The sequence below is a fragment of the Octopus bimaculoides genome, chromosome 20, assembly GCF_046866305.1.
Source record: "Octopus bimaculoides isolate indiv1 chromosome 20, ASM4686630v1, whole genome shotgun sequence".
NCBI classification, from domain to species: Eukaryota; Metazoa; Mollusca; class Cephalopoda; order Octopoda; family Octopodidae; genus Octopus; species Octopus bimaculoides.
The window spans coordinates 47,358,178-47,370,677 of record NC_142947.1 but is presented as its reverse complement, the minus strand read 5'-3'; the positions used below and the strand labels follow the sequence as shown (position 1 = coordinate 47,370,677).

Here is a 12,500-nt window from a genome sequence, read left to right as displayed (position 1 = left end):
ATATATATATATATATCACAGTCTAGGTTCATGTCTTACTTTATCCTTTACATATCCTATATTCCAATCTCCAAAATGTCTCACTCACACTTTGGTGGCGCCAAGCTCATAAATGCTTTGTTATGTTTACATTAACATCTGTCATCTTTACGAAATGATGTAGGATTTCTGTATCCATGGGGCAGGCAGCCCGCTTCTTGCCTTCTTCCTGCCTTTATTTTTGCATTTCTCTTGTGTTCTTACTAGCTTCGGTAAGGTAGTTAAGTAAGGCTTGTATGTAAGAGGTGGTGGGAGACTGTAGGGGGTGCTGGATTGTGGCACGGAGAGTGGGGAAAGATGGGGTCTGGGGCTATGTATTAGATTTCACTTTTATTCTAAACAAATTTGAATACGAACAGAAAGAGGGGAAAGAGGAAACTAACAGAGTAAAAAGGTTCTCAGTCTATTTATGTGTGTGTCTGTATATATATAGTCTGTGTCTGTATATATATAGTGTGTGTGTGTATATATATATACACATATATATACACACACACAGTGTATATATATATATGTATGTACACATATATGTATATACATGTCTATTCATTATACACACACTCACACACACACATTCATAGACTGTTGAATGTGTACTTACCTTAGTCTGTTCACCTTGTCTATATCTACAGTGTATCTTACTTGTGTCTTCCATCTGTCTGTTTGTCTCTATATACTTATACATAGTGTGTGTGTGTGTTTGTATATATACATAACTTAATGTGTGTATTACACTGCATTTACAAGAGTTTTGTATGTTAAATATATATTGGTTTTCATCATTAGATTTACATGTGCATGAACTTCTCTCTCTCTCTCTCATCTCTCATCTCTCTCTGCATATGTGTGTATAAATGTATATATGTACACATACACACATCATTATTAGAATTTTACCATCCACTTTTTTTCTGTCATGCTGCATACAGGTCTGTTGAATACACACACACACACACACACTCATCCGCAGCCTGCCAACAGATGACAGCTTTGCAGTACTTTTTATTTGCCAGTATAAATCAAATCAATTTTCACACCCTGACTCCCAGGCCCCTTTCACCTCCGCTGCCCCCTAAATTCTAGAATCTCATGTAATTTATTGAAAGAGAACCTCCTGTTAAAACCCAGACTGTGTCCTTAATTGATGCTGCAGAGTCAGCTCGAAGGGGTGGGGACGATGATGTTAAGATGAGGAGCAGCTGGACCCAGGGGAATATTGCTTCATCTATACATGTGTTTATATGTATGGGCTTGTATGTGTATGATGCAAATAGAAGTCTATTAAATATATTTGAGAAGTTTGGTTCCAGGTTCAGTCCGTCTGCACGACACCTTGGGCAAGTTTCTTCTATTATAACCCCAGGCTAGAGTGAATTTGGTAGAAGAGAACTGAAAGAAACCCGTCATATATATATATATATATATGTACATTGTACTGTGTACATGTGTGTCTATATTATATACATGTATACAGCTTATATTACACTCTTGAAGTGGTTGGCATTAGGAAGGGCATCCAGCTGTAGAAACTCTGCCAAATCAGATTGGAGCCTGGTGTATCCACCTGGTTCACCGGCCCTCAGTCAAATCGTCCAACCCATGCTAGCATGGAAAGCGGACGTTAAACGATAATGATGATGATAATGTAGTACTTGTGTGTGTGTGTATTATATATGTAATGATGTACATGTTGTTGTTCCTTGACTGCCTTCCACTTCTCAGCTACCATCCTTGGTGTGTTCAACAATTATGGACCCATATTCTTTTGTTCCGTTGGTGAATTCACTAACACTGAACAAACCTTGAAGAACACAAATATGGTAAGTACTAATCATAACCCAGTCTTCAGTCCCCCCCCCCCCCATCACACCCAACAAGGAAGCCTCTATGTGGCTGTGTAGTTGGCCTGAAATAGCAACCAAATTGCTCTTCAATCATATATACTGCCTCCAAAAAGAGAAGGAAATGTATTTCAGTCATAATTTGGCCATACTGGGATAACACCAGCATGTTGGTCACACATATTGACCCCTCAACAGTGCATCTGCTTTAAGTATGATATACAGATTAACAGTTTGAACTGATCCTTATGATAGTGATATCAACAACCTAACCATTCTGCCATAGACTATCCATTCATGGATAATCCATCAGTGATGTGACAAACACTGACATTCCTGATTCATTTATTTCCAACAGGTTGGTCAGAAGTGTATTGCCTTAGGAGCAAAGGACAGAATCATTGCTGCAGCTGGTCAAGACAACTTGCTACATGTCTACCACTTGACTGGTTCAAGTCAAACCACTACATTGTCAGTAAGTATCTCTTCACCACTACTGGCATACCACACATTGCTCTGACTGTTTGTACTACTCCACACACTACGTGTCTCTCTCTCTATCTATCTATCTACCTATCTATATATATATATATATATATATGTATATATAGGGTGCGATGAGTAAATTGTTGCCATTTTATATTTTCAATTTTGTGCATTGTTTGTTTTTGATTTTGTCGACTACACAGTATAGTAAGGTCAGTTGGGCACTGTCTGTAAGATAAACAGCGCCATGACGCAGTTCACTCTGCCAGAAATTTGGAAACGACATGCTGTGCTGCTTGGTGTTCATGCTGGAAGCTCCAGTATGGACATTTCAGAGTGTTTGGGTGTCAATGTGAGGACAGTGCAAAGGATTCAGAAAGAGTTGGAGGAGTCTAATGGTGATTGTAAAGGGACGGCAGCTTGGAAAACTCACTCTGATCATTCTGGTAAGAAAAAAATTCCTGAATTTGTTGGTGAAATCCAGGCCATGATTGACAACGATCCTTCTAAGTCAATCAGGTCCATCGCCAGGGACATGGGAATGTCTGAGTTCCTCATCAGGCAGGTAGTGCATGAAAACATTCAGCATTCCTCATACACACGCACACATGTAACACTTATGCATGTATAGGTAAACCTGAGATTTTTTTTCTGCAAACAGGGTCACAGCAGCAGTGTTACTACAATCCAGTTCAGCGACAATGGCAGCCATATTGCATCAGGATCGGATAATGGAGAAATAATTCTGAACAACATGGTATATCGAGACACATCTACTCCTCTTTTGGCACCAAGAGTCCAGGTAAGACATCATGGGAGTTCTTACAAAGCTCCACTGTTAGTTTTCATTTCGTAATTAATTTAGAAATATACTTTTTACTTGGTAGATAACATCATGTAGTATTTCCTGTATCCTTTCTTGCTTCCTTCCTCTTGACTTTCTTTATTTTTGTATATTTTTCCTTTAAAGGCTATCAACGACCTCTGCTATTCACCACACAAGGCCTCAGTTCTTGGTTCCGTGTCTGCTGATGGAGCCATTAATATCTGGGATGCAGGTCGTGCTAAACTCTTACACTCAGCCAACCAAATTCATTCAGCATCAGCAACAGGTCTGTCGTTTTTCCAAGACAAACAAATTCTTGCCAGTGTTGGACTGGACGGAGAACTGGCCCTCTTTGACAGTTCTGCCTTTAAGTAAGTAAAAGCACACTTTTATTGTTTGTGTTGAATTATTCCACCCAGCCGTGGTCTGCAACTGGAACTTTGGCACAAGTATGGACTTTGAGTTCAATTTTATTTCATAACACCTGGGATCAGAATCTTTGACTTTTAACCTCACGGTCAACCAATGTCATGTGACTGGAATTGGTTGATATTAGCAAAGATGCCATGGCTTTTCCCATTAAATCATTTCTACAGACGTATGGCCTGCCCTTCACTCATTTAGGGTGGGTGAACCCTTTTGCCATCTAGATCAACTGAGGCAGACAGAAATATCTGCCTTGCCTCTGGATCCAAGTAAACTTTGAACTCCTTCTGACGCTGTTTTGTTTCCATTGTAGTGCGATATCTGTGACGTCCGTGAAGTCAGCTCTGACCTGTGTCGATGTCTGTGGAGATTTGATCTGTGTGGGAAGCAAGCAAGGCTCCCTCTATGTGTTTGATCGACGCTCAATGAAGTCCGCCCTCGTCTGCAAGGAATCTGCCCACAAATCTGCCATCTCTTGTGTCAAGTTCCGAAAGGTAATTGTCTTTCTTTATCCTTGGCTTTGCTTCAGTCACTCACCACCACCACCACAGTCATCATCAGTACAGAAATGGCAGTGGCTGAATGGTTAACAAGTTTACTCTGCAACCATGTGGTTCTGAGTTCAATTTCACTGCACAGTGCCTTAGCCAAGTCTCTTCTGCTGAGTGAATGTGTTAGCTGAAAAAGAAGACTTAGTGGTCAGGGTGTCGTGTGTTCAATTCCCAGTGGCCTGTTGTGTCCTTCAGCCAGGCACTTTATATCACATTGCTCCAGTCCACTCGGCTGGCAAAAATGAGTTGTAATTCAAAGGACCAGTCTTGGTCACATTGAATCTCCCTGAAAGCAACTATGTTAAGGGTACATGTGTCTAGGGTGTTCAGCCCCTTAGACATTAATTAACACAAAGCAGGCTGTTCCACTCATCGGATCAACTGGTATAGTCATCATCATAACCGACAGAGTGCCAGTTACATATGTCATCATCATCATCATCGTTTAACGTCCACCTTCCATGCTGGCATGGGTTGGACGGTTTGACTGAGGACTGGCAAACCAGAAGGCTGCACCAGGCTCCAATCTGATCTGACGATGTGCGACAAGTGGCAAAGTTGGAGAGGACTCGTCCTATCCATGCAAATTTGGTAAAAAAAACAGGACATCACGATAATGACAATGTTATAAAAGAGACCAGAATATTCTGGCAGCTGCACCATTGGGTGGAATGGAGGACTGAAATAAACAATGTACGACATAAGGAGGCTATGGGGTTGTTTGACCTGTTGGAAGTTCAGTGTGTGTAGGTTCAGTTGTTTGTTTAATGTCTGCTTTCCATCATGCTAGCTTGGGTTGGACAAGGAGTTTTTGAGACAGGATTTTACTACAGGATGCTCTTCCTGTCACCAACTGTTTTTTTTATTGTATTTTTAAATGCAGAACTATCAGCTATAATGTCAACAAGGAATCTCAACATCATCACCATTATGCATGTGTGTGTGTGTGCATATTTATGCATATATGTGCATGTATATGTGTATGTATATATATATATGCCTGATTCTATTCCAGAATCATGATAGGTTTTCATCTGGAAGCTTCAACCTCAGTGCCAACATGCCTACTACTACATCACCCGAAGTGGCAGAAGTTACATCACAGCCAGGTAAGTGCAGTCAGTAATTTACGAAGACAAGTGGAGAGTCTAGTATAACCACACATGCAAACTGGAGATGTTTGTCAGTGTGTGTGTGTTTATCTGTGTAGACCCTGCCGTCCCATAAAGCCAGGGAGCTCATCTCAGTGTCTGGGGCAGTAAGTCATAGAAAGTAGAAAACTCCCCAAAAAGGGCCCCAGTCTGTTGCAAAGTTAATTGCCCTCTCCTCATCCCAGCTGTCACTGGGACCCAACTTTAGCTGTGTTGGCTGAAGCAATTTAAAATGAAATGTCTTGTTCAAGGACACAGCACACTGCCAAGGTTAGGAATTGAACCCATGATGTAACAATCATAAACTCAACTCACCTTCGCAATGTGTGCATGTATATATATATATATATAATGTGCTTGTGTGTTGAAGTAAAACACTGTATAAGGAGGCCTGAAGGGTTTGTTAGATGAGAACCCTCAACCTCTCTGCTCGCCTCATACTTTATTTTATCAACCCCTAGAAGGATAAAATGAAAAGTTGACTTTGGCTGGATTTGAACTCGGGAACTAAAGAGCTGCAACAAGGTATTTAGTCCGACGTCCTCTCAAATCCACCAATCTACTGCTGTTGTTTCTAATATAGACACAAGTCTTGGAATTTTGGTGGTGGTGGGGAAGGTTAGTTGGTTTACATTGTTCCAGGTACTTTGGCAGGTTCTTTATTTTATTGACCGTGGAGGGAGGAAAAGTAAAGTTTACCTCAATAGGATTGGAACCAGGAACATAACTAAGACACTTTCAATGTTCTAATGTTGTTGTTGTTGTTGTTGTATCGTTTCAGTTTGTGTCACTCCTGATTTGTCTCATTCTTCATCAGCCGTAAATGATCAACGAAACGGTGCGTATCACTTTGTTTCACTCTTTCTCTTTGTGTGTGTGTATGGTTGCTTGCATGTATACGTGTGTTTTACTTGTATGCTTGGCTGTTCTTGTTTGTGTGTGTCGTTTTCACTTCCAAGTCACTGGAATAATGTTTACCCCTCAAACCCTCTTTCATGGGGCCGAAGAGATGATAGTCTAGTGACGAGGAAGTGGAAACTGTAGTGAAGAAATGGCTCAAAGAACAGTCAACAGAATTTTACGGGGCAGGGATACATGCTCTCATTCTAAGGTGGAACATTGCTATTGAGAGAAATGGTGACCATGTTGAGAAGTAGGGATGTGATCCACAGAGGACCAGCTTCATTTTGATGTATGATACATGTTCCTGTGTTGGTAATTATACTTGTCCTAAACAAAATGGCATTACTTTTTGACTCACTCTCGTATATTAATAACAGCAACAACATGCATAACTATGATGTATAACTAACACCTGTGTCTTCACTACAGTTGATGCATTGGGCCTGTTTTCTCCTGCAAGTGCAAACGCCAGTTTTATCCCATCAGACATCAGTTGCAACCAGAGTAACACCTCTGATATCAGCCTCTTGTGGCCATCATTTGCAGAAACCTCCCTCCAGGTCAGTGACTTTTCTAATAATTTATTGATCTGTCTCAAAATGTTATTGATATTGTTATCTATCAAAGTTAGGTAGGGGTGTTGTTAGAGCAGCAGATAAATTATCTAGGGGTCACTAAAAATACAACCAAACTAGTCGATCCGATGCTGCACGAAAACCTCAACCTGCTGTTGCTTGCATAGTTGTGCTGGTTGCATACATTCTTGACCTTACTGGTCAAATGTGGGATGAATAGGTTTTACTCATGTCATCATAAGATTAGCCCAGCCACCTGGCAGAATTTGAACCCAAAATATAAAAGAGCTGAAAAAAAGATGCCACAAGGCATCTTGTCTGATGCTCTGCCGATCTGGTCAGTTCATTGCCCTCAACTGCTCTTCTATTTTACTGATCCCAAGAAAACAAAAGGCAAAGTTGAACTTGGTGGAATTTGAACTCAAAGTGCAGAGATCCAGAATAAATACTGTAAAGCTGAATTTATTTGTGGTCTGAACTGAGTTTCACCCCATGATGGGCTTTTGATGATTCATGAAAGCCCAAACTGGAGCACACTGTCAACTTTTGATGTAATAAACACGTAAGGAAGGGCATCCAGCCATAGAAACCATGCTACAACAAGCAATTGAAGTCTGGACAGTTCCTTGGTTTGCCAGCTCCTGGCAAACCGTCCAACCCATGCCAGCATAGAAAACAGACATTAAACGATGATGATGATGATGATGATGTTGTTTGTAGTGTATGCACACACACGCGTGTGTGTGTGTTTGCCTATGTGTACAAATGTATGTGTATATATATTCTAGTATAAACCTGCTGTCTTCAAGATAGTATATTAGCATTGATATTGTGTATGGCCAGTGTGATGATGTATTTTTGTGTTGAAATAATTTGGGCCATCATCATTGTCCATTCTCTCCTCCACAGCTCTCACATTTACCCACTGACAGTCCAGCTTCACCTTCCAAAGACTCAGGTAAGATCCATCAGAATATTTTGTGTTTTCTCTTCTCCCTGTCATCTTTTTCTACTACACCTCCCCCCCCGTCCTCTATCCCCCTTTCTCCTCTCTCTCCCCCTCTCCCTCTCTCAAATACTTTGTAGAAAATAACAGCCGACTTCCTATGGCATGCTACAACCAATCAAGAGAGCTCAGGTTCAAATACACGGCAGATATTACAAAGTGTGTTTCATGTAAAACTCTTTGTTTACCCCTCAGCATTATCTGAAGATTTAACCTGTAATTAACTGGGGTCAGAGCCAAGAGACCCTGCCTCACTTATTCACAACTATCAGTGTTGTGTAGAGACATCATTTATCATTGACTGCTGTCTGAGCCAGGAGAACATACCTCTCTCATCTGTTGTGCAACAAAACCATCTCTAGGTTCTTGCCTGTCTGAGAACACTCCTGGTTCTGTGATAACAAACTTCCTGTTTTAAAGTGACCAAAGTTAAAATCTTCCATCAAAGTTTCATGTTAATTTATGTTCCAGGCATCAAATCAATAATGACAGGGTTAATTTACTAAATTGAAACAAAGACTGTGTATTTCCCCAGAAATATGATAACAAGAAGGTTAAGCAATTAGGTTCTTAAAAACCAAGGGACATTCTTCTTTTTGCTATTTCTCCCTAGAGGGCAGCAGTGTACCTTTCCTCCAGCAGGGCACTTGTTTCTGTTCCTTTAACAAACCTTAACTTCTCAACATGTGGTATAAAGTCACCACCCACCTCTCTACTGATGAGGGTTTGCTTTTCTCTTGTGAGTTACTGTGGAACCTCACTGGAGCTGGTGCTATGAAAAAGTAGTTGGCATTAAGAAGGACATTCAGCTGTAGAAACTATGCCATGTCAAAGTAGGCTCTGGAGTTCAATGAAGTCCTCTAGTTTGTTGGATCCTGTTGGACCATCTAAGCCATGTCACCATCAAAGATGGACGTTAGATGATGATGATGATACCCTTTCATCTAATCTCTCTCTCTCTCTCTCTCTCTCTCTCTCCCCTGTTCCCTTCCCTCAATCTTATATTTCCTCTGAATCCCTCTTCCTTAATCGTTTTCCCCCCGTTCTCACCCTTTTCAGGTAGACCCACCAACCCCTCTGCTGCCGGCTCTGCTTTCACTTCAGCTCAGCTGCAATCACCATTTGACTTCACCTCAATGGTCCACAGAAAAGCAGACCTTGGAACCCAGGGCAGCAGCAGTGCCCAAGCGGCCCTGCTAAACAAACAATCTCCTCAGCCCGTGTTGGAGATGGACGTCCATCACATCACACCGGTCACGTCACGTAAGTCTTCTTTAATGAACAGAAGAAATTGGGATGTCAGGGACCTGGTCTCCCCAACAGAGACTTTTAATAGCCAGGGGACAGCATCCAGCAGCAGCGGGATGTCACCAACAATGACAACAAACACAAAGGTAAGATCATCTTTTCCCTTGCATCTGCCGTTTCTTTCTGGCTTCGGTTTTTTTTCTCTTTCTGCCATGGAAGAAATGTCTGATTGTTGTGTTGTTTATTCCTCTAAGAACTCTTGGTGGGTATTTATTATGTTGTTTGGAAAGAATTTCAGCATGGCTACAAGTAGAACATTTAGAAGATCTGCCTCAACAAGTTTCATCAAACTCATCATACTAGCATGGACAAGTGGACATTAAAACTATGATGATGATGATGATAAATATATCATCATCACTGAATGTCCGTCTTCCCTGCTAGCATGGGTTGGATGGCTTGGTAGGAACAGGCAAGCCAAAGGGCAGCACCAGGCTGCAGATATCTGTTTTGGCAAGGTTTCTACAGCTGGATGCCCTTTCTAACACCAATCCAGTTTCCAAGCAAAGGTGATAATCACCCCTCTCCTTTGCATCCCTGTCTCTTGAACAACCTACATGTGCTTTCAAGGAGGACTGCAAATAAACAATGCCCACATGTGAAGCCATGGGGGAAATACACTCTTGGCCTCACAAACTCATACACACACACACACACACACACACACACACACACACACACATACTCATACATTCACTCTGTAGAGGAAGTTGACACCCATATTGTTGTTCTCCTCTTCCTCCACCTTCTCAACACTTCATTTACTAACTTCATTGTGTCTGTCTGTCTGTCTTTATCCAGGTATCCACCCCTGTCACTGTTGAAATTGTCATGCAGAAAGCTGCACCTTCAGCAACCACTGCACCCAGCCAGATCCACTCCATACCACTAACAGCAACAACTGCAACAGAATCGGTTGCTCCCACCATGACCACTGCTGCAACTGCTGCAGCTGCACCTAACATTCCATCGTCTAACTCGGTCTCTTTTAAGCTGCTGCACAGTGTTGTCTACGATGCAATGGAAGTATTCACAGACAACATCCACAACGATTTCCTCTGTATGCAGATGAATGTTCTGCGCATGATGCAACAACAAAAGGTACCTTGATGTCTTATTTTTCATGTGGTCCCCAATGCCTTCGGCCCTTGTTGGCAATAAAGAAAACATTACTACTACTACTACTACTACTATTATTATTATTATTATTTTAAGATAGCAAGCTGGCAGAATTGTTAGCGAGCTGGGCAGAATCATCATCATCATCATCATCGTTTAACGTCCGCTTTCCATGCTAGCATGGGTTGGACGATTTGACTGAGGACTGGTGAAACCGGATGGCAACACCAGGCTCCAGTCTGATTTGGCAGAGTTTCTACAGCTGGATGCCCTTCCTAACGCCAACCACTCAGAGAGTGTAGTGGGTGCTTTTACGTGTCACCCGCACGAAAACGGCCACGCTCGAAATGGTGTCTTTTATGTGCCACCCGCACAAGCCAGTCCAGGGGCACTGGCAACGATCTCGCTCGAAAATCCTACAGGAGCCAGTCAGGCGGTACTGGCAACGGCCACGCTCAAAATGGTGCATCTCATGTGCCACCCGCACAAGAACCAGTCCAGGGGCACTGGCAACGATCTTACTTGGCTTGCCGGGTCTTCTCACGCACAGCCCATTTCCAAAGGTCTCGGTCCGTAGTCATCGCCTCGGTGAGGCCCAATGTACGAAGGTCTTGCCTCACCACCTCAGCCCAGGTCTTCCTGGGCCTACCTCTTCCACGGGTTCCCTCAACTGTTAGGGTGTGGCACTTTTTCACGCAGCTATCCTCCTCCATTCTCACCACATGTCCATACCAGCGCAATCGTCTCTCTTGCACGCCACAACTGATGCTTCTAATGTTCAGCTTTTCTCTCAAGATACTTACACTCTGACGGGTATTCACATTGACATTACACATCCAACGGAGCATACTGGCTTCATTCCTTGCGAGCTTACGTATGTCCTCAGCAGTTACAGCCCATGTTTCACTGCCATGTAGCATGGTTGTTCGTACGCATGCGTCATACAGTCTGCCTTTTACTCTGAGTGAGAGTCCCTTTGTCGCCAGCAGGGGTAAGAGCTCTCTAAACTTTGCCCAGGCTATTCTTATTCTAGCAGCTACACTTTCAGCGCACCCACCCCCACTACTAACTTGGTCGCCCAGATAGCGGAAGCTATCGACTACCTCTAGTTTTTCACCCTGGAATGAGATAGAAGTTGTTTCCTGTTTGTTTGCAGTCTTTATTGCAAACAATAGACTTAGAGATGGTAGGTCTCCTGGAGGGCCATATTGATGAGTTACCTGTACTTCATAAACACTTTTGAAAGTTGGAAAATATCAATACTATGGATGGCCTTATTGGTGTGGGACTGATACATCATATTCATTGAAGAATGTATCGATGCTATGGATGGCCATATCAATGAGGTACATGTACCTGATAGGCACTGGGGAAAGTTTGGAATGTATCAGGTCTTATGGATGTCCTTATTGGTGAAGTTACTGAGGAAGCCTTGGTATGGTACAATGGATGGTTTATTAGGAAGGTACTGGTAGCATATAATAAACCCTTACGTAAACCACTCCTATTCTTAGGTACTAAATGAAGCATCTCTTCCCCTGTCCAGGATTGATATATATATATCAATATCACTCTAGCACCTCTCTCTGTTCCAGTTGGAATAACTTATCTCTTCCTTCCACCACCTCATGACACCTATTAAAATATTGATTGTTTCTTTTATTCTTTCCTGTTCTTTCAGGTCGAGATTTTTAATGGACTCCAGCAACATCTGTCTCTTGTCAAAGATCTGATTGCTGAAAATCAACAGCTGAAACTAGAAAATAAACAGCTGAGGAAAAACTACTGATTCATTTTGTAAATGCAGGTGACTGTCTAAATTACTGAGTCACTGTATAAATTACTAAATAGCTTACCAAGTCACCATGTAAATATACTGTGCAGTTTTCATTGTTATATAAATGATTATACATATGTGTGTGTGTGTGTGTGTGTGTGTGTGTGTGTATGTATATATATATATACATATATTTAAAAATATATATTTTAGAGAGAGTGTCTATAATATCTGTGTATATACCTATGTTAATATCTCGGTTCAGATTCAGCCAAGGTCAGCATTGCTTTTTATCCTCCCAGTGTTAAAACAAAGTACCAGTGAAATACTGTGGGATAACTTAATCAACTGTACCCCTCTCTCAAACTCCAGGCTTTGTGCCTATGTTAAAATCTATGATGATTGTTATTATTATTTTGATTAATAAAGAAAGCATTATCATTATTATTATTATTATTATTATTTTTTGTATGGTGTAGACGCATGGACTCC

At 41.7% G+C, this 12,500-nt stretch overlaps 1 protein-coding gene across 1 annotated transcript in view; it reads left to right on the top strand.

Annotated features, from left to right (window-relative positions):
* LOC106874352 (protein NEDD1) overlaps positions 1–12,455 on the top strand; it is a 20,727-nt gene extending 8,272 nt beyond the window's left edge. The window contains exons 2-13 of the mRNA XM_014922056.3: positions 1,762–1,859; positions 2,239–2,355; positions 3,028–3,168; positions 3,337–3,563; positions 3,932–4,112; positions 5,185–5,278; positions 6,102–6,158; positions 6,653–6,783; positions 7,708–7,756; positions 8,864–9,198; positions 9,914–10,213; positions 11,913–12,455. Of these exons, the coding sequence (XP_014777542.1) occupies positions 1,762–1,859; positions 2,239–2,355; positions 3,028–3,168; positions 3,337–3,563; positions 3,932–4,112; positions 5,185–5,278; positions 6,102–6,158; positions 6,653–6,783; positions 7,708–7,756; positions 8,864–9,198; positions 9,914–10,213; positions 11,913–12,020 (1,838 nt within the window). The 3' untranslated portion in view covers positions 12,021–12,455. The remainder of the gene's footprint in view (positions 1–1,761; positions 1,860–2,238; positions 2,356–3,027; positions 3,169–3,336; positions 3,564–3,931; positions 4,113–5,184; positions 5,279–6,101; positions 6,159–6,652; positions 6,784–7,707; positions 7,757–8,863; positions 9,199–9,913; positions 10,214–11,912) is intronic.
* The last annotated feature ends 45 nt before the right edge of the window (positions 12,456–12,500 follow it).